The sequence below is a fragment of the Garra rufa genome, chromosome 4 (assembly GCF_049309525.1).
Source record: "Garra rufa chromosome 4, GarRuf1.0, whole genome shotgun sequence".
NCBI classification, from domain to species: domain Eukaryota; kingdom Metazoa; phylum Chordata; class Actinopteri; order Cypriniformes; family Cyprinidae; genus Garra; species Garra rufa.
The window spans coordinates 13,515,803-13,539,847 of record NC_133364.1 but is presented as its reverse complement, the minus strand read 5'-3'; the positions used below and the strand labels follow the sequence as shown (position 1 = coordinate 13,539,847).

Genomic DNA, 24,045 nt, shown 5'->3' with positions numbered 1-24,045 from the left:
TTGAATATATTTTAAAATGTAATTTATTCCTGTAATTCCAAAGCTGATTTTTTAGCAGCATTACTCCAGTCACATGAAAAAACGTTTATTATTATTTTGAAAACAGCTGAGTAGAATGTTTCAGGTTTCTTTGATGAATAGAACGTTCAGAGGAACAGCATTTATCTGAAATAGAAATGTCTTTATCATCACCTTTGATCAAATTAAAGCATCCTTGGTAATATAAGTATTAATTTCTATGATTTCTTTCCCAAAAACAAATAAATAAATACTTAAATTATTACTCCAAGCTTTTGAATGGTAGTGTGTGATGTTGCAAAAGATTTTTATTTCAGATAAATGCTTTGGATATTTCCATTCTTTCAAAAACTTTAAAAAAAATGTACTCAACTGTTTTAAATATTGATAATAATGATTTCGGAAGGATCATGTGACACTGAAGACTGGAGTAATGAGCAAGGATGCTGAAAATTTAGCTTGATCACAGGAATAAACTACATTTTAAAATATTCAAATAGAAAGCAGTTACTTTAAAGAGTAACAATATTTCACAATATTGCTGCTTTTGCTATGTTTTGGATCAAATAAATGGAGGCTTGGTGAGCAGAACTTAGTACTAGTAGTGTGTATTTTATTTTGTATGCAATATGTGATATTTCTGTGAACGTATTAAAAGATTTAAATCAATGGGATGAATCAAAATCCCCCCACTTCAAGCAGGTGAGCATTTCTGATAGTCAGGGGGCAGGAGTATACGCTCACGGCGATTGACAACACAGTCCACCAATCGCATCTGAGAACGCGAAAACTCACACGCCCTGCCCACTTGAGCCACACCCACTGGGGTGACGTGACAGCGCACTTCTTTCATTTCCAGCTTTGCAAGATCTCCATTTTCTTCGGGCCGACGCGTAGGAAAAGAGGATTAAAGACGAGGAAAAATGAATGAAGAATACGACGTTATCGTGTTGGGAACCGGGCTGACGGTATCAGAATATTATTTAACCCAAATACGCTTTCTTACACGATGTAAAAATCTTGAGAAAAACCACAGTCAGAGGCTGTTTCGATCTTGCTAGGCGGTGCTGTTACTGTACCGCTCAGTTTAGAAGGCTAATTACTAACATGCTAATTTTAGCATCATGCTAATCAGCAACCAGTCAAAGTCTATCGGATATGCTATTTAGCAACAATGCTAGCGTTAGCCTCAGGGTAATAGGCATTCATTCTAACCGTACGGTTGTGCTAATCTCTGTGCTAACTTTAGCATCTGTTATAGTTATGCATTGGCGCTCAGCGCCGCGGCTAACGCTGCTTCGCAGGCCTCGGTTATAAATTTTACGGTGTTTTGTGATTACACAAGACTAATTCATATCGCATGTACATGTTGTTTAATACCAAGTTAATAACACATCAAAGACGTGGTGTTTTGTTATTTTAGTCTGACATTTTAGATCAAATGTTTCGGTTTGTAATAAGGCTTTCATATTTTGACAGTGCCAACTAACGCTAACGTTACATAGCTTGCGTTCAGTGTCTAGGTAACGTTAATAAATGGTTTCTAATTTTAATGAAAGCTATGCTTATTATTATTATTAACCTCTTATAAAATTGTTCAAATGCATATTTTTATCTGCTTTTTAAAACGCAACGTTAGTCTACAAAGTGCGCACTGGCTTCCTCAATGCTGATGTGTTATTTTCAGGTTGACTTCATAGTTATTTTAAGGGTAGAGGATTGTTTCATACATTTTTATTAATATGAAACGAAAAAATGAACCAATTTTGAGACTACTTATTACGTCAGTATAGGTCAGTAAACAACCGCACCCTTAAGTGAAACAGAAAACCTTCATTACATATTCCATTGCAATGCTTTTGTATGCCTGCTCAGTCAGTCGGTCATGCAGGAAGTTGTTTTATGCCTATAATGTAGGCTTTTACCTGCAAAATTGCATTATTTAGTATACATCATTGTAAATACGCACCTTTAAATGATGCATCAGGAAACACCCATGATGAAAATTATTCCTGGCTCCCACTGTACTTTGCTTTTGGTGAAAGTAATTTGTTTAGTGGGGCAGTCCCTGAAAACATTACTTCCTACAGGGTCAAGTCACAGTTTTGGCAATTTCTCATTTTAAAGTAATGAAACATGCACTTAAGTCTTCATAAACATGCATTTGTAGTCTCATAAAGTTTTAAACAGGATATTCATCCTGCCAGACTTAAGTGTGCATTAAAATGGCATTTTATTGATTGCAAATATTGAATATGCACATTTCATTGCTTTTACTAAAGGTTTGGCTTGGTCTAATGTCTTTAAAGAAACCTATACACAGTGATTCCCCTAAAACAGGAAGTGTGGGAAGCGAACAGAGGACGTTTTTGTGAAGGGGTGCATTAGGCTATCAGTAGAGAACCAGAAAGGCGTTGGTTCGCTTTGTAGAGGAACCGAGACTGACGTCTTCTGTTTAGTTCTGCAAATCAGACTAAAATGGCAAGCTGAGGGTGGCATACAATTAAAAAATGAGCAACTCATAGTCTTGGCTGTTTTTTGAGGAATTCCTCACAGTTCTTGAGGCCACAGTCTCCCTGAGTGTAGTAAGGCTTCTGGTATTACATGGCTTATTGCATAATCCCTTTAGCCTGAGCGGGACAGTGTAGTGCCTGGAAGGTAGGAGCATTGATGCTTAAACTGTTTTGAATTTGATTAGAACAAATGTCACGAGGGTCCTGCCCATTTTAAAATGTGCATTTATACCAATTCTTATTCTGGCTTGTTATTCTTCGTAAAATTTTATAATAAAACATTGCTTTATCACTGTCTTTGCATTTGCTCTTTTTATTGCCAGCTATGTCGTCTCGTATTGTGTAGACGACGCCTCTTTCTCCACATAATGTGATGAATCATCTACAGCGGATTGATGGGAAAAGGCAACAAACAAAAGGCACATCAAATACTGGGTGATTGAGCTTTCGGACGCAGAAGAGTAGGAGAAAAGTGTTTTACTGGAGCGTGATGATTTCTGTCGCTGATAGAGTCATCTGAAGCCAGAACGCTGGATTCTCAGCAGGTGTTTAACGCCATGAAAGAGGGAGACAAATGTCAGGAGCGTTTCTTAGGGCCTTTCATGTGACTGCAGCCTGATTCTTTAGTAAGGAGAAGCAGGTGGTGTTCAAGTAAATGTTAAAGTTTAACCCTTATTGCTGTTAAAAAGGTCTTTGGATTTAGTTCACAGTCATTTTGCTTTACAATTTTTTATTCTTTGAGCTGAGTCATGGTGATTTGAGGTGAGGACATCAATTATGTGGGCATGACACATTGCTTTTTGAAGTGTAAAACAGCATTTTCTGTCAAAAATGGTGTTAAACACCAATTCTAGTCATGAGGGTTTCCTTTGACCATACTTTTCTCACAAAATGAATGTGAATTAATAATTACAGTAAAACAGTGCCACATTTAGCGGCTTTGATCTGCTGAGAAGTAGGTCTTTTTGTTACTATCTAACACTGACCTGTTCTCGCTTAGCAGTGTGATGCAAAGCAGGCGTTGTCTTGTTTAGATATTTTCTTACATATTTGTAATGCTAAGGCTTTGGCTCGTCTCCACTCAGATGGATTGTGTTACTCTCATACCTCATCTCAACATTTGCAGTGAATTGATTTGTGAGCTTATAATGAAGAAGAAAACACTTTGAGTTCCTGTTGTTAATCGCTTTATGATCTGTCATATGGCTTCTGTTGCGTGTAAAGTCCACTCCATCACATGATCTGTAGGTTGGCTGTTTCTAATCATTTATTGTGGCCTGTGAGAGGACAGTGTTTCAGCATTACTTGAAGCGTCTGTGCTTGTGTCAGTTTTTTAAACAAAGCGTCTGTCATAAGAGTTGTAAAAATGTTATGATAGTGTTGTTAACGAAAACAATAAAAGTGTTTATGATATTTGAAATAAGGCTAAAATAAAATATAAATATTGAATAGAAAGCTTAAATACAAATTACAAATGCTGCCTTGGCACCAAACTGAAATAGTTAAGTACTAAAATTGCTTAAATGAGAACGGAAATAGAAATAAAAGCAAAACTATAGTTATAACACGTTTTGTTTTTATATAAAAAAAATAATACATAATTGTGACACTGGACCACAAAACCAGTTTTAATTGGCATGGGTATATTTGTAGCAATAGCTATACATTGTATGGGTCAAAATTATTTATTTTATTCCAAACTTTAGGATATTACCTAAAGGTTATGTTCCATGAAGGTATTTTGTAAATTTCGTAAATGTGTATCAACCTAATTTTTGATTAGTAATATGCATTTCTAAGAACTTAATTTGGACAACTTCAAAGGCGATTTTCTCAATATTTAGATTTTTTTTTGCACACTCAGATTTGAGATTTTCAAATAGTTGTATCTCAGCCAAATATTGTCCTATCCTATCAAACCATACATCAGTGTAGCTTTTTTATTCATATTTCAGATAATGGATAAATCTCAATTTCAAGAAACTGACCCTTATGACTGGTTTTGTGGTCCAGGGTCACAAATAATATTATAAATGTGTTGAATGTTCAGTTCATGTCTGCTCTTCTGTATAGTTCATACAGCTGTAACTAGGTTAAGTTGTTTTTCCTAGTGATAGACAGTTTATGATCGGTAAAGCCGTCTGTTTCATTCTTGTAAAGCGTACAGGACATTCCTCTGACATCCTTTTGACCTACTCCACACTGCCTTTAAAAAAAAAAGTAAAAATGTGCTAGGGCTTGTTTTAAAGGCATGTCTACAGGATGTCAATCTGCTTGGATTGGTTTTGTAAAACCTTATGCAAGCTTTGTTTAAATCAAGGACAGTAATGTATCATTTTATTTACTACAGATATGCAACTTGCTTCAAAGCCACTAGAATACTGGTTTTGAATGACCTGGGGTCATCATGGTCACATGTCTGAGATGTGTTGTACCGAATCTGCATTCATGTGTTTCCTCTAGGAATGCATCCTGTCCGGGATCATGTCCGTGAAGGGGAAGAAGGTTCTGCACATGGACAGGAACTCGTACTATGGAGGGGACAGTGCCTCCATCACCCCTCTGGAGGATGTAAGTCACTGTTTGACACCATGGCTATTCTCCAAATCTCCACAGACACTAACATTGTCTTTTGGTTTGCTCACAGTTGTACAAGCGTTTCAGCCTTCCAGGCACCCCTCCTGAGTCCATGGGAAAGGGCCGTGACTGGAACGTGGACCTCATTCCCAAATTTCTAATGGCCAACGGTAGGAAGCAACAACAACATCAATGTTTACATTTACCTTTCAGTCTTGGGATCTGCAATCTCGGCCAAATACACAGCACGTTCTGGTTCGTTCTGTGCCAGGCGCTGCAGGCGCCCTCGGTCACGCTTATCCTGTTGCTTAACAATTTTCTGTCAATCTTGAAATGCCTCAAGAATACAATAGATGCTGATTGTGTCTTTTTCGCAATCATAGGTCAGCTGGTCCGTATGCTGCTGATCACACAGGTGACGCGTTACCTGGACTTCAAAGTGATTGAGGGCAGCTTCGTCTACAAAAAGGGCAGCATCTACAAAGTGCCCTCCACTGAGACCGAAGCTTTGGCATCCAGTAAGTGACATTTTGCAATTCGGGTAATCTAAAGATAGGAACTACATGTTTTTGCAAATGCAGCAGAGATTTGCTTCTGGGGTTTTTTTTCCTGTTGGATTGGCAGAAGGATCAAATTGAAACTGGCGATTTCAAATCAGCTCTTGCCAGTTTTGTTGTGTTGTTCATCAGATGGTCAGTGAACAGGCTGTGGGCGGCCCATGGATCTGGCCATCTGAGGCAGAGATGGCCAAGTAGTGTTTTATTGTCTGAACCAGGGTTACTATCATTAACAAAACTATTTAAAAAATATATATATATATTGAAATAAAGTGGATATGAAATAAAATATAAATATTAGATTAAAATGTATAAGTTGCAGGACTAAAATAATTTATTTACTAATTTTATTTATAACTGGTAAATAAATAAAGATTACAACTAAAGTAAGTTAAAGCTAAATAGAAAATACAACTTAATGTCTTTTATACTTGTACGTTTATGCTTAATGTAAATTAGTGCTGTCAAATGATTCATCACAATTAATCGCATCCAAAATAATTTTTTGTTTAGATAATAATATATGTGTGTACTGTGTATATTTATTATGTATAAATGCACACATATGCTTGTGGGTCAAAGATGCAAAAGAGTTTAAGCATTAAAACAACGTGTAATACTTTTTAAATTGGTTTTGTTTGTTTTAATTTGTTGTTGCTTTTCCTAAAAAATATTATAAAGTTAAAATATTTCTACATTTGCCACTATCCTAGGTTTTGCCCATTTGTCAGTAAGAATTTTTACTCATTTAAAACACAATAAAATTTATACATTAATATGTACAAGTCAGAATAAGCATGTTGTTTGAATTTATACATAAATATTGTTACACTTAATGTCAATGTAACATTATTTCAACCAAATGGTGACATTTGACGCCTTAAAAGTAGACACTTTACTTACATTTAATGTGCATTCTATGGACATGACATCTTAATGTCTTTGACCCACATATATATTTAAGAAAAATTGTATTTTTATGTATTAATTTATATATAATATCAATTATATGAATATAAATATATACATGTAAATATTTTGAAAGTATAGGGTAATACACACACCATATAATATGTGAACAAACTTTTATTTTGGATGCGATTTAATCGTTTGACAGCACTACTTAAAATATTAATAAAACTATAATAATGTTTAAAAAACTAAAATCACCCTGGTATGAAGTGAGGGTCTGTAATGAGTAAAAGAGGAATTACAATGTAGTGATGATTTTGGACGTCTCGCCCTACTTCCTTTTTGATTAATTTTGTAACATAATGAAATGATTGTGTGTAAAACAGTTCTGTAGTTCCTTTTTTGAATTGCAGACTAAGTGAGAGATGGATGTTTTGTTCCTAAAATACATCCAGTCAAACAAAGTGCATGCTGCCTGGAAAAAAATACCATTCTTTAACATGTATCAATTGTCTTACAGGCCTCATGGGACTTTTCGAGAAGAGGCGATTCAGGAAGTTCCTCGTGTTTGTTGCCAACTTTGATGAAAATGACCCAAAGACCCTGGAGGGAGTGGACCCAAAAAAGACCACCATGCGAGATGTGTACAAAAAGTTCGACCTCGGGCAGGATGTTGTCGACTTCACCGGCCACGCTCTCGCACTCTACCGCACAGATGAGTGAGTCAAAACCTCATCTGCTTTTTGGAAAAAGTTCACCTAAAGCACTGACAAAATCACAAGCTTGTTTGCTCCATGAAGTTAAACCTGTTTGTGTGGTGTTTGTGTTGCTTATCCATCCAGATACCTGGATCAGCCCTGCATGGAGACGATAAACAGGATTAAGTTGTACAGCGAGTCTTTGGCGAGGTATGGAAAGAGTCCATATCTGTACCCTCTCTATGGCCTGGGAGAGCTGCCCCAAGGCTTCGCCAGGTGAGTTTCCCCTCTGCTGCTAACAATCAAATCATTTTTAAACCATTTTGTGTGGTTAGATGGCAGTACTCTGTAAGTGCACTAGCAGTTTATTTTTGTCACTTCCAGATTAAGTGCCATTTATGGAGGAACCTACATGCTGAACAAGCCCATTGAGGAGATTATTGTAGAGAACGGCAAAGTGGTGGGCGTCAAATCTGAGGGAGAGGTGAGTTTCTGTTGAAAGCTGTGTGAAATTGGTCTGATTTATATTTAAAATGTGCTGTGACTAACATTTGTTTATTCTTCATGGTCAGATCGCTCGCTGCAAGCAGCTGATTTGCGACCCCAGCTATGTCATGGACCGAGTCAGCAAGGTGGGTCAGGTGATCCGGGTCATCTGCATTATGAGCCACCCTATCAAGAACACCAGCGATGCCAACTCCTGCCAGATCATCATCCCTCAGAACCAGGTCAACAGGAAGCACGGTTAGTCTGACAGGAAGCCACAGCACTTGCATGTTTTATGGGCTTTTATCATATTTTAATCTTGCATTATTTTAAATACGGTGTAAGAGTTCACACTAACTCAGATTTGAGTTGGCTTAAAAATTACCAATGAAATTTGAGTTTTGTTACCAGTTTTAATTACACAAGAAAAGTGTTTTATTTTAGAAGTTAAATAGCTAAATATAAATATGAACATTAAGCTTTCCAATATATGTAAGTAAAATTCAGATTTTATGTAGGCAGTTGTGACCCTGGACCACAAAACAGTCATAAGTATAAATTTTTCATCATCTGAACAATGAATAAAGATGCTTTCCAATACAATATTTGGCCAAGAAACATATATTTGAAAATCTGTAATCTGAGGGTTCAAAAAATCCAAATATTGAGAATAATAATAATAAATGAAATTCTTTGCCATGCATATTGCTAATCAAAAATTAAGTTTTGATATATTTAAGTAGGAAATTTACTAAATATCTTCATGGAGCATGATGCTTGCTTAATATCCTAATGATTTTTGGCATAAAAGTACAATCTATCATTTTGATCCATACATATATTTTGGCTATTGCTACAAATATACCCGTGCTACTTAAGATGGGTTTTGTGATCCCGGGTCACAATTATTCAAGATGACTAAATGAATGTGTGGATATAGGCTGCATTTATTTGATTAAAAATAAAGAAAAGACGAGAAATATTGTGAAATATTATTGCAATTTAAAATAGTGCTTTTCTATTTAAATAATTTTGACAATATAATTTATTCCTGTGATGCTAAGCTGAATTTTCAGCATCATTACTCCAGTTACATGATCTTTCAGAAATCTTTCCAATATGCTGATTTATTATCAATGTTTACGTTTGTGGTCAGTCATTTTTTTTTCTCATTCTTTCTTTCTTTGAAAGAAATACTTTTACTCAGCAAGGATGTGTTAAATTGATAAAAAGTGATTTCTATTTTAAATAAATGCTGTTCTGAACTTTTCTTTCATCTAAGAATCCTGAAAAAATAAAAAGATGAGCGTTTTGACTCAAATATTTCAATTTCGCTAATTATAAATGTTTCTCGAGCACGAAAACAACATATTATAATGGTTTTTGAAGGCTCATGTGAGATTGAAGGCTGAAGAGTAATGGCTGCTAAAAATTCAGCTTCGCCATCACAGGAATAAACACATTTTAAAATATATTTAAATAGAAACGCTGTTTTAAATTGTATTTTTTAAATTGTTTTTATTGTAGTTTTGATTGAATAAATGCTCAGCGTTGGTCAGCATAAAAATGTTCAAAAACAATAAAAATATTACCAACCTCAATCTTTTGTGCATTAAAATCATTTTCTTTTTTTTTTAAGATATCTATGTGTGCATGATCTCTTACGCACACAACGTGGCAGCCCAGGGTAAATACATAGCCATAGTTAGCACTACTGTGGAGACCAGCGACCCTGAGAAAGAGATCAAACCAGCCCTGGACCTTTTGGAGCCGGTTGAGCAGAAGTATGTTTGCGTGTCTATCTACAACTTACTTTAACATGCATGCAATCGGATAAATAAAATAATTTTTCTGTCTATGATCTTTCTGCAGATTTGTGAGCATTAGTGACCAGTATGCACCAACCGATGTGGGATCTGACAGCCAGGTGAGTGTTTACATCATGCTTACTTGATATACAAAGAGCGATTAAGTACTAAGTTTGTTTTTATCTACACCCAGGTCTTTATCTCTCGCTCCTACGATGCCACGACCCACTTCGAGACAACCTGCGACGATATCAAAGACATCTACAAGCGAATGACGGGCACAGAGTTTGACTTTGCCGAAATGGAACGCAAGAAGAACGACATCTTCGGAGACGCCGCTGACCAGTAAACTAGCTCCAGCTGCTCTTGAATATCAGATATTCAGACGATCATAATCTTAACATTAAAAAAAAAAAAGAAAAAAAAGGCAAACATACTGGGCGAGAGCTGGCTATTCCAAGCGTATGTTTTGCCCTTAATGGAATTTCATGTAAACCGTTATACAAATTTAGCATTTTTTTGTGGGGGGGGAGAAGGGGAGAAGGTTCTGCCAGTCTGCTTTTTATAATCAGGAAACGAGATCCATTTTGCACTGATTGTTTATCAACGCCCTGTATTCGGTTTCCATCATGTGATCTTTATCTCAACCTGCTTAGACATGGGATGTGAGAAGTCCGAAGATGCCAAATAAGATGTATTCGAGTGATATGAAGAAATGCATATTTTTAAAATGTATTGGTGTTGGCTGTCGAGAGGAGGGGGATCGGGTTTTGCAAAATTGTAAAATGATCTGTTTTGAGTTCGAGCAGGTTTAACAGCACACGCTTTTATTTTTAAAAGAAACTATCTACTTCTAAGGTAACTTCCAGGGATTATTCTTTGTTCTATTTTCCTACAAATTACAACTGGTGCTTAAACTAGTATCCTGAATCTTTAGGTTGAGATATTTCTAAAGTTTCCTGCGTTTACAGATCGAAGGGAAGTATCAAGCACACACTGTGTAGATAATCTTTTATGTAATCCGTGTCCAACCACACAGTATTCGTTTTGCAAAAAGCTCACGTGATTTGACATAACTGACCCCCCCTTTAGCTGTAAATTGTGCTACTTGTCGGAAGGGCCTGGGTTTCTTTCAGCTTTGCATCTCTTTTCTGATGGGTTATGCGTGATTCTAAGGCCACTATGCGGAGGTTATCACACGTCAGTGGGAAAAGCTGCTTAACTGTAAGTCTCGAATCTGCTTGTCTAGTGTGTGTGTTAGGGAGCTCTCCTTCTCCCTCGCCTCAGAGCAGAGAGAGGAGCAGCCAGTGTCTCCTCAACGGCTCTGGCGTGTTAGCAAGGACCAAAATGTCTATGGCAGTATTGACATGACCGGGGCCCTGTGCAAAATGTCACCAATGTTTTAAAAAAAGACAAACAAAAACAAATGCTAAAAGGATGGGGCTCAAATGATTTCTGTACTGCGAAGTAAAAATGTTAACTTGTGGAAAACTGACTTTGTGTTTTTATTTATTAAGTACAAAAGACCTAGTATCATTCCAGAATTTTAGAAACTGATATTAAATGTGACCCTGGACCACAAAACCAGTCTTAAGTAGCACAGGTTTGTTTGTGTACCATTGTATAGGTCAAAATTATAGATTTTTCTTTTATGCCAGAAATCATTAGGATATTAAGTAAAGATCATGTTCCATTTAAGATATTTTGTAAATTTCTTATCGTAAATATATCAAAACGTAATTTTTGATTAGTAATATGCATTGCTAAGAACTTAATTTGGACAACTTTAAAGGCGATTTTCTCAACATCTAGATTTTTAAATAGTTGTATCCCGGCCTATCCTAACAAACCATACATCATTGGAAAGCCATTTTATTGTAGTGCACGCTGTGGAGGAACTACACCTCCCACAATCCTTTGCGTATTTGCCATATTCAATCCGTAGTGTCGCAAATCATAACAAACCACACAGGCGGCTTCTCTAAATATAGAACATATTTACCTTGTCAGCATGATGCTTGCATGCTATATGAGTAATATTTGTTAGATGTCTAGTAGATTTATCAAGTTATGGAACTCACCGCTGCCAGATCAACGTTTTATGGAGACATCGGTGAGTTTTTGTCTTGTATCGTTGCATTTGAAACTTTACCTGTCCTTGCAGTTGCTTAACATTAACATTGCTGTGTAATTGACTGGGGCAATGTGTTTGCCATAATAAATGACTGTATTTGTAGGTCACTGGGCTGACCGCACGCCGGTACACGAGGCTGCATCTCTAGGTCGAGCTCTGCAGTTAAAGCAGCTGATAGAAGCAGGAGCTTCAGTCAATATCGTGTCTGTGGATAACTTCACCCCTCTGCATGATGCCTGCATCCAAGCCCATCCAAACTGTGTTCAAATACTGTTGGAGGCAGGAGCTCAGGTGGGTTATGGCACCAGGTATGTTTTTATAAGAGAACATGGGTTGATAGATGGTTAAAGGTATAGTTCACCCAAAAATGAAAATTACGCCATGATTTACTCACCCTCAAACTATCCTAGGTGTATACGACTTACTTCTTTCAGACGAATACAATCGGAGTTATCTTAAAAAATGTCCTGGCTCTTCCAAGCTTTATAATGGCAGTGAGTGGGTGTTGAGATTTTGAAGTTCAATGAAGTGCATCTATCCATTATAAAAAGTGCTCAATGTGGTTATGGGAGGTTAATAAAGGCTGTCAGAAGCGAATCAACGCAGTTGTGTAAGAAAAATGTTCATATTTAAAATTTTATATATATATTAACCCTAATTTCTGGTGAGAATTGACAGCCAGGGAAGCACAGAGGCGAGAGCGAAACAGGTCATAAATTTGAATTTGTAATGATGGATGGATGCACTTTATTGGACTTCAAATTCTCAACGCCCATTCACTGCCGTTATAAAGCTTGGAAGAGCCAGAACATTTTTTTTAATATAACTCTGATTGTTTTCGTCTGAAAGAATAAAGTCATATACACCTAGGATAACTTGAGGGTGAGTAAATCATAGAGTAATTTTCATTTGTGAGTGAACTATCCCTTTAAGTACCAGCAGAAAAGCTGGTTTCTTTCAGCTGTTTTAGACATTTGGGTGAAGGCTGGCAGCTCATTCTACCAGAAAGGGTGGAGGTTTTGAAAACAAACTTTGTGGAGGAATAACAAAACACTGCTATTTGGAAAAATAAATTAATAAATAAGACATCATACCCTGCAAAACCACTTTTGTGACCCTGGAGTCTTTAAGTAGCACAGGTATATGTGTAGCAATTGCCAAAAATACATTGTATGAGTCAAAACGATCAATTTTTCTTTTATGCCAAAATCATTAGGATATTAAGTAAAGATCATGGTCCATAAGATATTTTTGTAAATTTCCTACCATAAATATATCAAAACTTATTTTTCAATTTGTAATATGCATTGCTAAGAACTACATTTGGACAACTTTAAAGGAAATTTTCTCAATATTTAGATTTTTTTGCACTCTCAGATTCCAGATTTTCAAATAGTTTTGTGGTCCAGGGTCACATTAATGAATAAAACTCAACTTCACCATTTAAAACTATGTGTGCACAGGTGGATGTGCGCACCATCCATGGCAGTACTCCTCTTTGTCACGCCTGTGCTGCTGGCAGCATAGAAAGTGTCAAGCTGCTGGTGGACCACGGAGCGTCAATCAACCCTTCCCTGACCGCCCTCACGGCTTCCCCACTCCATGAGGCCTGTATACGAGGTGAGAAAGCCAGGAAGAAGGAATGCTTTGTTTTTAGATTTTTGTTTTCTCATGATATCTGTGCAGGTAACCCAGACTGTGTGCAGCTTATGATAGACAAGGGAGCGCTACTAGAGGCCTTTGATATTTACTTCGGTACACCATTACATGCTGCCTGTGCTAAAGCTCACTTCGACTGCGCTCTGTTGCTGCTCAATGCAGGTGAGGTACTTTTTATAGGTGTAGTTAATGTATTTCACTTTGCACTGTATATGATTCTTTTTCATACTTTAAAAGGTGCAAAGGTGAATGCCACCAAGTTCCATGAGACTGCACTGCATCATGCGGCGAGGGCTGAGAGAGTGGACCTGATGGAGCTGCTGGTGGAGTTTGGTGGAGATGTCAACATAAGTGATAACTTGGGTCATAAACCTAGAGACTATACAAAACCTGAATCCCCTGCCAGTCTCTGTCTGCTGCACTATGAAAGTATGTTACTGTTTGCATAAGTGCTATACGGTATATTATGAGATGTCTCAGATCATTTCATCTGCTCTTCTTTGTTTGTGCAGATAACCCTCTGTCTCTGCAGCAGCTTTGCCGTATCGTACTGAGGAATGTGTTGGGCACTAGAGCTCTGCAGCTGATCCCTAAACTAGACATTTCACAGCGAATCATAGATTACCTCATTTATAAAGTTCCCTAAAGTTTCCTAAAGATATATGTGACCCTGGACCACAAAACCAGTCTTAAGTAGTACAGGTATATTTGTAGCAATAGCCAAAAATACTTTGTATGAGTCAAAATTATTGATTTTTATTTTATGCCAAAAATCATGTTCCATGAAGACTTTTTGTTTGTAAGCTTCCTACCATAAATATATCAAAACTTAATTTTTGATTAGTAATATGCATGGCTAAGAACTTAATTTGGACAACTTTAAAGGCAATTTTCTCAATATTTAGAATTTTGCACCCTCAGATTCCAGATAGCGTCCTGGTTCCTAGCTTTCAGATGATTTATAAATCTCAATTTCAAAAAATTGACCCTTATGACTGGTTTTGTGGTCCAGGGTCCCATATTTTGTTTAGAAACCCTTAATGGACTGCAGTTTGTAAAGTCTTAAGTTTTGAGGGAATGAATATTATTAATATAATTATATATAAATATGTTTACGTAAGTGGAGTTGTGTTGACAATGAATGTGCTACATTGCCTTGAAATATTTAGCAATTTAAATGTGCAAATAATAAAACCATTTATATTACAGTTGCCCCAGTACAACTCAAGATCAATTTCACTTTTAAATCAAGCTTTTCTTTTAACATATTAATGTTTGACGAACAGAAAGTGTTTAAGTTTTGGCTTAAAGGTATTGTTTCATAATTTAAACGTATCAAACTTTCCTTGCTTGAAAAGTGTTTGTGATATGCTTTATTAAAATAAATGCCATTGGTTTTCAACCAGGAGGTCATGAAGGCACTTTAGGGGGTCCGTCAAGAACAGGGTTGGCAGGTTTTCACAACAAGGTGGTCCACTAGTAAAAATCGCGTTCCGGGAGTAAAATATATGTTTTGCTAATGTGTCCCCCAGGTAAAATTAGCGTTTAGTGGCTAAATATCAAATTTATGGGCTCGCTTCAACCCGCAGACATGAAAAACAACCTGCGGCAACAGTGTTTAAGTATTGGCCATTTGTAAACTTTATGGGTCTGGCTTCCGTTTGTATCTACGTCCAGCTATTATACAAAAGCTTGTTTTGCTGCTTGACATTGCAAATTGGTGTGTCTTACCGTATTATTTTAATGTATTATATATTATGAACACTGGTTTGTAGTGCAAACAGTTTTACCGTTTACTGCATGTTGTTCTTTTCATTATTTCCCTGTTGCCGCTAATGAACCGAAAGTTTCACCAATAGGCTTACTTCCGCCTTGAAGAATAAGATGGATAGCACTTAACTTTACATTGCATCTTAAGATATTTAACTTATAAATTTAGGCATTGTTTTGTTAATGTTTTTAATTAAAGTTTTTGTAATGTGTTATCTAACATGTCCCTGGGTCTGTAAAGATTGAAAACCCTTAATTTAATTTAATGCACTCGCATACCTACATTTGTGTTGAAATGTATCGAATCTTTTGTTTTATTTAATTTACATTCGCAGTAAACTACAGCTCCCAGAATTCACAGCAACGCGTCATAGCTAGTGCCAAAACAGAACAGACCACGTGATGTATATACCGCATTTCTAAAAAGCAGAATTCTGCTTTAGTTAGCTAGCGAAAGTGTTTAGTTTAAATTTGACTGAATATCACTTTACTAAAACAGAGATGGAAGTAGAAACAGCACGACCTTATTTTTTCGGTGACATCGGTAAGTAACGTTACACGAGGAAAGTGTTTGCCGCAATGTCCATACATCAGCGGCGTGTCGCCTTGTTTACATGATTATCATATTTCACACCATAGCGCTCTTAATGTCATGCGGCTGTAGTCAACAACCATTAAACATGGTTAATATATAATCTTATAAATATTCCATATACATTACATGATTGATATGATTTGTGAGACATGACAACTTAACCTGTCTTTTTTTTTAATGGAAGGTTTATATGACTAATATTTTAAATGTATACCACATAAATTAAAATTAGTATCATAACAATATGCGACCATGGACCACAAAACCAGTCGTATAATACATTGTATGGGTCAAAATGATCGTATTTTCGTTTATGCCAAACATCATTAGGATATTAAGTAAAGATCATGTTCCATGAAGATATTTAGTAAATTTGTTACCGTAAATGTATGATTTTAGTTTAATAATATGCTTTAAAGGCTATTTTCTCAATATTTTTTTTCTTTAGTTTGCACCAGATATTGAAATAGTTGTTTCTCAGCCAAATATTGTCCTATCATAACAAACCATACATCAATCATAAGCATATTTATTCAGCTTTCAGATGTTATATACATCTCACTTAAAAAAAAGACCCTTATGATTGGTTTCGTGGTCCAGGGTCACATATTATCCATTTATAATACAGTAGAAATGATCTGTTGTGACTCTTGAGATTATGGTTTTACTTGATATGTGTTTGTGGTGTGTTAGGTTTCTGGGCGGAGAGGACAGAGGTTCATAAGGCTGCATATCAGGGTCAGGTGTCAGAGCTGCAGACTTTGATCCAGAGTGGAGCTTCAGTGAATATTGTGGCTGTGGACTCCATCACTCCCCTCCATGAAGCAGCTGCACGTGGACAGACGCAGTGTGTGAGACTGCTGCTGGATGCAGGGGCTCAGGTGCCAGTCCCACACATGTAACACAGGTGTATTCTAAGTACTGACTTTGGCTGTGAAATTGGTTCTTCTGGGGTTGTGTTGCAGGTTGATGCAAGGAATGTGGACGGCAGCACTCCACTATGTGAAGCGTGCTCTATTGGGAATTTTGAGTGTGTGAGGCTTCTTTTGGAGTATGGAGCAAAAGTCAACCCTATGCTTACCTCACGTACCACTTCCCCTCTACATGAGGCCTGCTTGGGAGGTGTGGTGGTTGGTTGTGAATTTAAGTTGTTTTATTTTATTTCATTATTAAGATGAAATTTTAAATACATACAGATGTAAAACTATCAAAAATTCAATATTAGGTTTTGTTGACTTATTGTTTTTTGAAAGTATTATAAAAGGTAATAAGGTAATTTTATAAATGTCTGTTAAATTATTTAAATGGTTTAGATGGTTACTTTTTAAAATTATAATTATACCATTTTCAAAAATTTTTATATTGTGTTGTTTACATACATACATACATATATACATATATAATTTCAGAAAAGATTATGTACAGAATCTGTAAGATAATTTACAGATTTAAAAAAAAAATACTATAATATATTTTTTATAAATTAATAGATTATGAATTGTTTAGATTGTTATTTTTAAATTTAATTTCTTTTAAATGATCATTTAATTATGTCATTTTCAAATAGAATTTTATATTGTGTTGTTTACGTAAATATAATTTCTGTAGTATTACAGAATCTGTAATTTACAGAGTATACATTTTTTAAGAATTTAGTGGTCATTTTATTTTTATTTAAATTAATTTTTTAATTTTATATTTTTTAAATTCATAGAATATGAATTATTTAGGTGGTTTTGGTCATAGTAGTATGGATTGATTTAATGGTTTTAGTGGTTATTTTATTATTTCATAAATATAATATTATAGATATGTATTATTTTCTAATAATAATATATTTTATTAATTCATAAAGTATGAATTATTTGACTTTTTTTTTTATTTAATTTATTTTAAATATAATTATACCTTTTTCAAAAATAATTTATATTGTGTTTTCTACATAAATATAATTTCTGTAGTTTTGCAGAATTTGTAAGGTAATTGTATTTTGATTAATTTGGTGGTTATTTCATTTAAACATTTTATTTTATAAATATAATTATACGCATGTATTATTTTCTAACTATATATTATTTTCTGAAATATATATTTACATTTTTATACATCTTACATAATCTATAAGCTAATTTTATACATTCATGGAGTATAATTTTTTTTGATGTTGTATTTAATTAAAACAAAAAAGGAATTGTCAATATTCTTTTATTATTAATTATTGTTGCTTTGTTAATATTTTTCGGTTTTGTTTTGTTACAGAATTTCTAAAGTAATTTTTTTATGATTTTTAATGATTTTGATGATTATTTAAATTTTATTATTATTATTATTTTGAACAAAAGCTTAAAAATAATTTTATATTGTGTTTTACTTACTTTTTACTTATTTCTGAAGTATCTATTCTTCATGTATTGAGAATAATGACATTATGAGAATAATCTGTGTTTTGCAGGTAATGCAGATTGTGTGAGGTTAGTGATAGCTAAAGGAGCCAGTCTGGAGGCCTATGACCTGTACTACGGTACTCCTCTACATGTGGCATGTGCCAACCGACACCTGGAGTGTGTTAAAGTGCTCCTAAATGCAGGTAAAACCAGATGCCATGAGCCATAAGATTTTAAAGTTCTCTGTCAGCCGTGCAAACATTGAAGAATGTCTGTCCGACGAGGATAGTTTAGATCTGAAATCACCAAAGCTTTAAAGTAAAGCTTTAATCATGAATCATTGTGTGCAGGTGTGCAAGTGAACGCCACTAGGCTACACGAGACGCCCTTACATCATGCTGCCAAGTCTAACAATGTGGACATGATTGAGCTGCTGGTGGAGTTCGGGGCCAACATTTACGCCCGGGACAAATATGACAGGAAGCCAGTCGACTACACAAAGCAAGATACACCATCATCACACTGTCTTCAGCTTTATGAGAGTAAGTTCAAAACAAAACAGCTTTGTAAATCTTAATTTGTATTTTGAAATGGGTTACTTTTGTTATAGAATATGTTATATTTTAATTTATTAAAATTTAATTTAAGTTTCTTTTACTTAATAAAACTTTTTCAAAGTTTAAAAGTTGAAAAATATATTTTTTTTATGTAGAAAACTTAAAATTAAAATTACATTTTTTTAATATTCTGAACCGTTTTGGTCCCTTGTCAAATAAAAAATTAAGACAAAAGTTTATATAATTTTTAATGGAAAAAAATATATTTGAAAAATATCAGTTTTGATGTAAAATGAAAATTAAATGGTTAACATTCTGCACTATTTTCGAAACTAATAAAAAAGACATTTTAAATAGTCAAAACCCTTTTCTAATTAAAAAAAAAATTAAATAATAATAATCGTGTCATTGATTCTTAATAAAAAGAAAAAACTTTCAAGTTTTAAAATTTGAAAATGTGAAAAATCAATTTAGATGTAGAAATAAAATTAAATGTTTAATATTTATGTACTATTTTGGAAACTAATAACAGAATAAATTAATAAAAATAAGATGTTTTTAAGTAGGGAGAAAAAAATCTAATTTGAAAGGAAAAAAAATAATGAAAAGAAAAAAAAATCAATGTTTTAAAATTTGAAAAGGTGAAAAATATCAGGTTTGATGTTGAAATAAAATTAAATGTGTAAAATTCCGCTCTGTTTTGGTTAAATACAATAAGAAAAAATAAAGTTAATATAATTTTTTATTAACAAATAGAGTCAGTAATGAAAGTTTTGATGAAAAAATTAAAAATAAATGTTTAATATTCTGCACTATTTGGGAAACTAATAAAAAGCTTTTAAGTAATTCAAAATAAAAAGGCAAAACTGTTTTTAATAAAAAAAACTAATAAAAGGATCATGTGACTTTTTCAAAGTTTTAAAATGTGACATTTTGAAAAATATCAGTTTTGATGAAGAAATAAAATAAAATGTTTGATATTCTGACCTATTTTGGTCTCTTGTCAAATAAAAAATAGAGAAAATTAGGTAAATATGAAAAAATCTGTAATAAATCAGTAATAAAACTACATACAAACTACAATTTTGAAAATGATCAGTTTTAATGCAAAGTGAAAATTAAATGTTAAATTTAAAAGAATAAAAAATCAAAAAAGTAATCAAAAAAAGGTCATATATTTTTTCTTAATAAAAAAGTTCCTTTTTTTTTACAAAAGATTTTCTAATAAAAAATCAAATAAAGTAAAAAAAATAGTTCATATAATTTTTTTCTTAATGAAAAAAAAACTCAAAAAAAGGCAAAAGAGAAAGTGTCCAGCAGGTGGTGCGCATGCCTTAATATAAAAGCTGTTATAGCAAACCTACCATTTGTTTTTGTGGCATATTGTCTTGCATGGAAGGAATCAGGTCAAGGTTCACAAGTTTAGTATGTTCTCTATGCTCTCACTAAGATTTAAAGTGTTCTTAAAAATAAAATATATTATGTTAGCGTTAAGCTTTCTGGTTGTAGTGATATGCCGCTGCTGTGGTTGTATTTTACGATGGTTGCAGTAGTGATTCACAGCCAGGTCTGCTGCCTAGATGCTGCTCAGGATGTTTTGCATGTGTTGCTGTAAAGCTTATGATGATGAGATTAAAAGGTATATTTTAGTGTAGGTCTGGAATCCATCATTAGTCTCATTCCAAAGGTACAGTCGCGACCAAGTCAAGTGCACAGTCAAAGCACAACACGCCAATGCCCCGCTTCAGAATGTAAACCAGATTCATGAGAAACCGTGGCCTTGGAGCATATAAATATTTTCCTGACAATGCCGTTACGAGACTAAAAATAATACTACAAGAATGCAAACATACTGATTTAGTGTATTAAATGATATGACAGCAGGTCGTGATCCTGAACGCTCATATTTTACATTCAAGCGAGAAAGTTTTATCTCCTGGAATGTTCAATGATATTTGTTTTTATTTGGTTTCTATGGAAGGCAATGTCAAAATGTATCAGAAATGATACTATGTAGTGAAAAGGTTGCCACAATTGTCAGCATTGACTCCTGTTTGAATGGTGTTGCATTGAAATGTAACTATAATATAATTGCATTATATTATGTTTTTTTCAGGTAGCCCTCTTTCTCTACAGCAGCTGAGTCGTATCACCCTGAGGATGGTGTTAGGCACCCGAGCTGTGGATGTGGTGACCAAATTGGATATTCCTAAGCGTATTATGAGTTATCTCTTATACCAATGAACTCTTTCCTTAGAGGTCCACAGATACTGTGGAAAGACTGTTTACCTCAGATGCACAAACACTTGAAGCATTGAGATCTCTCCAACAGTAAATACTGTATTAGTTATTTTAGCACTTACGAACGTAAGTATAGTTCACCCAAAAATGAAAATCCTGTCTCACCCTCATATCGTTCCAAAACCGTAAAACCTTCGTTCATCTTCGAAACAGATTAAGATGTTTTTGATGATAGGATGCTTTGTCCATACAGTGAAAGTTAATGGGGTCCAAAATAAATTTGATCCCTATTGACTCACTGTATGGACAAAAAAAAAAATCTTCTTGTGGAGTAAATGATAGGGTTTTTAATTTTGGGTGGACTGTTCTTTCAAAGCTTTCCTGATCATTTGTCATCCAAGATGTTCATGTCTTTCTTTCTTCAGTCGAAAAGAAATCTTTCAGGATTTTTCTCTTCCATATCGTGGATTTCAATGGGGATCAACATGTTTCAATGTAGCTTCAAAGGACTAGGAATAAGGGTCTTATTCGGTTGATCTTGATCAGTTTAAAAAAAAAAAAATTAGAATACATGAACTTTTTAATTACAAATGTCTTGCGCTAGCTCTATGATGTTTGTGTGTGTCTTTATGCATTACGTAATCACGTGGTTAGTTTTTCATCTGTGTACTTTGAGTTCAAAAATGTCAATCAAAAATCGAATTTTCTCCTCCAACTTTGTTGTTTTAGACTTTTTTGTAAAGGCCGTTTGACTTACTTTGCATGTTCGCTTTGTAAATAATGAGTTGGTACTTCTGCCTACGTCACATATGTGACCCTGGACCACAAAACCAGTCTTAAGTCACTGGGGTATATTTGTAGCAATAGCCAAAAATACATTGTATGGGTCAAAATTATTGATTTTTCTTTTATGTCAAAAATCATTAGGAAATTAAGTAAAGATCATGTTACATTAAGATTTTTTGTAAAATTCCTACTGTAAACCTATCAAAATGTAATTTTTGATTAGTAATATGCATTAAGAACTTAATTTAGACAACTTTAAAGGTGATTTTCTCAGTATTTTGATTTTTTTGCACCCTTAGATTCCAGATTTTCAAATAGATGCAACTATACCAACAAACTATAAAACAAACCTTAACAAACTATACATCAATAGAAAGCTTATTTATTGAGCTTTTATATGAGGTATATATCTCAGTTTTGTAAAATTTAACCTTATGACTGGTTTTGTGGTCCAGGGTCACATATGCGTGATTACGCAATGCATAAGGTTAAGCTAGTGCAAGATGAGCATTTGTGGTTAAAGTATATACTTTGTACCTTTTTTAGATACGTTTTGTTAGATAAGACTGTTATTCCTCAGCTGGGATCGTGTGAAGTCCATTGAAGCTGCTTTGAAACAGCAATTTGGACCCACCATTGAAGTCCGCTGTGGACGAAATCCTGAAATGTTTTCCTCAAAAGCCTTGATTTCTTTTCGACTGAAGAAAAAAAGACATGAACATCTTGAATGATGTGTGGGCGAGTAAATTATCAAGGAACTTTTATTCTGTAAGTAAACAAATCTTTTAAGTAACAGAGGCACAACAGGTCACATAGTAAATAGAAAGCACTTCCCAATAGCACACTCTGGCCTTGGCTGTAGAATATGTTGCCTGAGGTGAATTTAGGACTGATGGTAACCATTATATGTAGGCTAAATATTGCTGGAGAGAAAGAGCAGGAGATGAAGAGACAAAAAAGAGGAAACGCTTTATTTGGCAGCTGTGTACTTTCAGGAGCTCTTCTTCCAGGGAAACATCAGCACATTAGTCTCTCAGACGCCAGACGCTATGCACACAACACACAGCATTGCTGGATATGAGCATGTTAACAACCTCATGCTCTTATTAGAGATTCATTATAGGAGATCACAACGGCTTGAACAAAGTGTTATTGCACAGGCCAAGGGGAAACACTGGCGTTCATATTATGACATGGGCAGCTTGAGTTATAGCAGCGTTTTGCTGCATTCATTGTCTGAGTTCTGCTATAGCGACGCCACGCTGACACTGACAGAATCCAGTTTGCAACGGTGTTTTATAGTAGTATTAGTACACTGGTCATAATATTTCACAATTCAGCTGAAGGATTTAATATAGTCCTGTTTCCCATTCAGAACTGAACTAAGATTTTGTCTGAAGTGAGGAGATATTAAAGACAACAGCCTTTACAACCTATTTAACTGCTTTAATGTAAGATATTTGAGTTAACCAGAATACTCAGCAGGAAAATACATTGGACTAGACATGATTTTGATGCATTAGCATTCGATTGGATCATGATATTTTGGGCTACTTCATTTATTCATATTATTTTATCTCGATTTGGATAACTCGTCAAGAAATAACAGTACTTAGATTTAGATTATTAAGATAATACATTAAGATAATATGGTAAGACACACCAATTTGCAATATTAAGCAGCAAAACAAGCCGTTTTGTACAGCTAAAATAGCTCGACGTGTATGAGACAGTAAGCCTGACCCATTAAAATTTTCAAATGTGACCCTGAACCACGAAAACGAGGCTTAAGTAGCATGGGTGTATTTGTAGCAATAACCAAAATACATTTTATGTGTTTAAAAAAGATAAATTTTTCTTTTATGCCAAAAAATTATTAGGGTATTAAGTAAAGATCATTTTCCATGAAGACATTTTGTAAGGTTCCTACCATAAATATATCAAAATGTAATTTTTGATTAGTTAAAAGCTTCGCCAAGAACTTCATTTGGACAACTTTAAAGGTGATTTTCTCAATATTTTTTTATTTAAAAATTTTTATGATTCCAGATTTTCAAATAGTTTTATCTCGGGCAAATATTGTCCTATCCTAACAAACCATTCATCAGTGGAAAGCTTATTTCAGATGTTGTATAAATCTCAATTTAAAAAAAAAAAAAAAAACCTTATGTACCCTTATGACTGGTTTTGTGTTCCAGAGTCACAAATGTCTGCGCTGCTCTTACAGGAAAAATAAGGTGGATGAAAAATCGTAATTTCTACAAAAATATTAAGCAACACAACTGTTTTCTACATTATAACATAATTCGAATATTGGATTTATTAGGCTACAAATTGAATTCTCAAATTT

General features: G+C 34.5%; 3 protein-coding genes across 3 annotated transcripts; all 3 read left to right on the top strand.

The window, feature by feature from the left end:
• The first annotated feature begins 850 nt into the window (after nucleotides 1-850).
• Nucleotides 851-11,060, top strand: LOC141333620 (rab GDP dissociation inhibitor beta). The gene is made up of 11 exons (XM_073838673.1): nucleotides 851-986; nucleotides 4,995-5,102; nucleotides 5,179-5,278; nucleotides 5,492-5,626; nucleotides 7,098-7,296; nucleotides 7,420-7,551; nucleotides 7,660-7,759; nucleotides 7,848-8,019; nucleotides 9,401-9,545; nucleotides 9,634-9,688; nucleotides 9,763-11,060. Exons 1-11 carry the CDS (start codon nucleotides 942-944, stop codon nucleotides 9,916-9,918), a joined length of 1,347 nt encoding a protein of 448 aa, XP_073694774.1. The 5' UTR covers nucleotides 851-941; the 3' UTR covers nucleotides 9,919-11,060.
• Nucleotides 11,061-11,524: 464 nt separating this feature from the next.
• Nucleotides 11,525-14,008, top strand: asb13a.1 (ankyrin repeat and SOCS box containing 13a, tandem duplicate 1). Its single transcript, XM_073837744.1, has 6 exons — nucleotides 11,525-11,682; nucleotides 11,807-11,994; nucleotides 13,167-13,323; nucleotides 13,390-13,524; nucleotides 13,600-13,791; nucleotides 13,875-14,008. The coding sequence occupies exons 1-6, from the start codon at nucleotides 11,640-11,642 to the stop codon at nucleotides 14,006-14,008; spliced, it is 849 nt and encodes a 282-aa protein (XP_073693845.1). The 5' UTR covers nucleotides 11,525-11,639.
• Nucleotides 14,009-15,633: 1,625 nt separating this feature from the next.
• asb13a.2 (ankyrin repeat and SOCS box containing 13a, tandem duplicate 2) lies at nucleotides 15,634-21,648 on the top strand. The gene is made up of 6 exons (XM_073838861.1): nucleotides 15,634-15,676; nucleotides 16,421-16,608; nucleotides 16,693-16,849; nucleotides 18,180-18,314; nucleotides 18,462-18,653; nucleotides 20,785-21,648. The coding sequence occupies exons 1-6, from the start codon at nucleotides 15,634-15,636 to the stop codon at nucleotides 20,910-20,912; spliced, it is 843 nt and encodes a 280-aa protein (XP_073694962.1). The 3' UTR covers nucleotides 20,913-21,648.
• The last annotated feature ends 2,397 nt before the right edge of the window (nucleotides 21,649-24,045 follow it).

What these genes read in the sequence shown, in the direction of transcription:
- asb13a.2 (XM_073838861.1), top strand. Translation starts at nt 15,634, where the DNA reads ATGGAAGTAGAAACAGCACGACCTTATTTTTTCGGTGACATCG. An exon ending in TGCTGGATGCAGGGGCTCAG is followed by an intron (nt 16,609 to 16,692) that starts GTGCCAGTCCCA and finishes GTTGTGTTGCAG; the next exon opens with GTTGATGCAAGGAATGTGGA. An exon ending in ACATGAGGCCTGCTTGGGAG is followed by an intron (nt 16,850 to 18,179) that starts GTGTGGTGGTTG and finishes TGTGTTTTGCAG; the next exon opens with GTAATGCAGATTGTGTGAGG.
- asb13a.1 (XM_073837744.1), top strand. Translation starts at nt 11,640, where the DNA reads ATGGAACTCACCGCTGCCAGATCAACGTTTTATGGAGACATCG. An exon ending in CCATGAGGCCTGTATACGAG is followed by an intron (nt 13,324 to 13,389) that starts GTGAGAAAGCCA and finishes ATATCTGTGCAG; the next exon opens with GTAACCCAGACTGTGTGCAG. An exon ending in TCTGTTGCTGCTCAATGCAG is followed by an intron (nt 13,525 to 13,599) that starts GTGAGGTACTTT and finishes ATACTTTAAAAG; the next exon opens with GTGCAAAGGTGAATGCCACC.
- LOC141333620 (XM_073838673.1), top strand. Translation starts at nt 942, where the DNA reads ATGAATGAAGAATACGACGTTATCGTGTTGGGAACCGGGCTGACG. An exon ending in CCATCACCCCTCTGGAGGAT is followed by an intron (nt 5,103 to 5,178) that starts GTAAGTCACTGT and finishes GTTTGCTCACAG; the next exon opens with TTGTACAAGCGTTTCAGCCT. An exon ending in CAAATTTCTAATGGCCAACG is followed by an intron (nt 5,279 to 5,491) that starts GTAGGAAGCAAC and finishes TCGCAATCATAG; the next exon opens with GTCAGCTGGTCCGTATGCTG.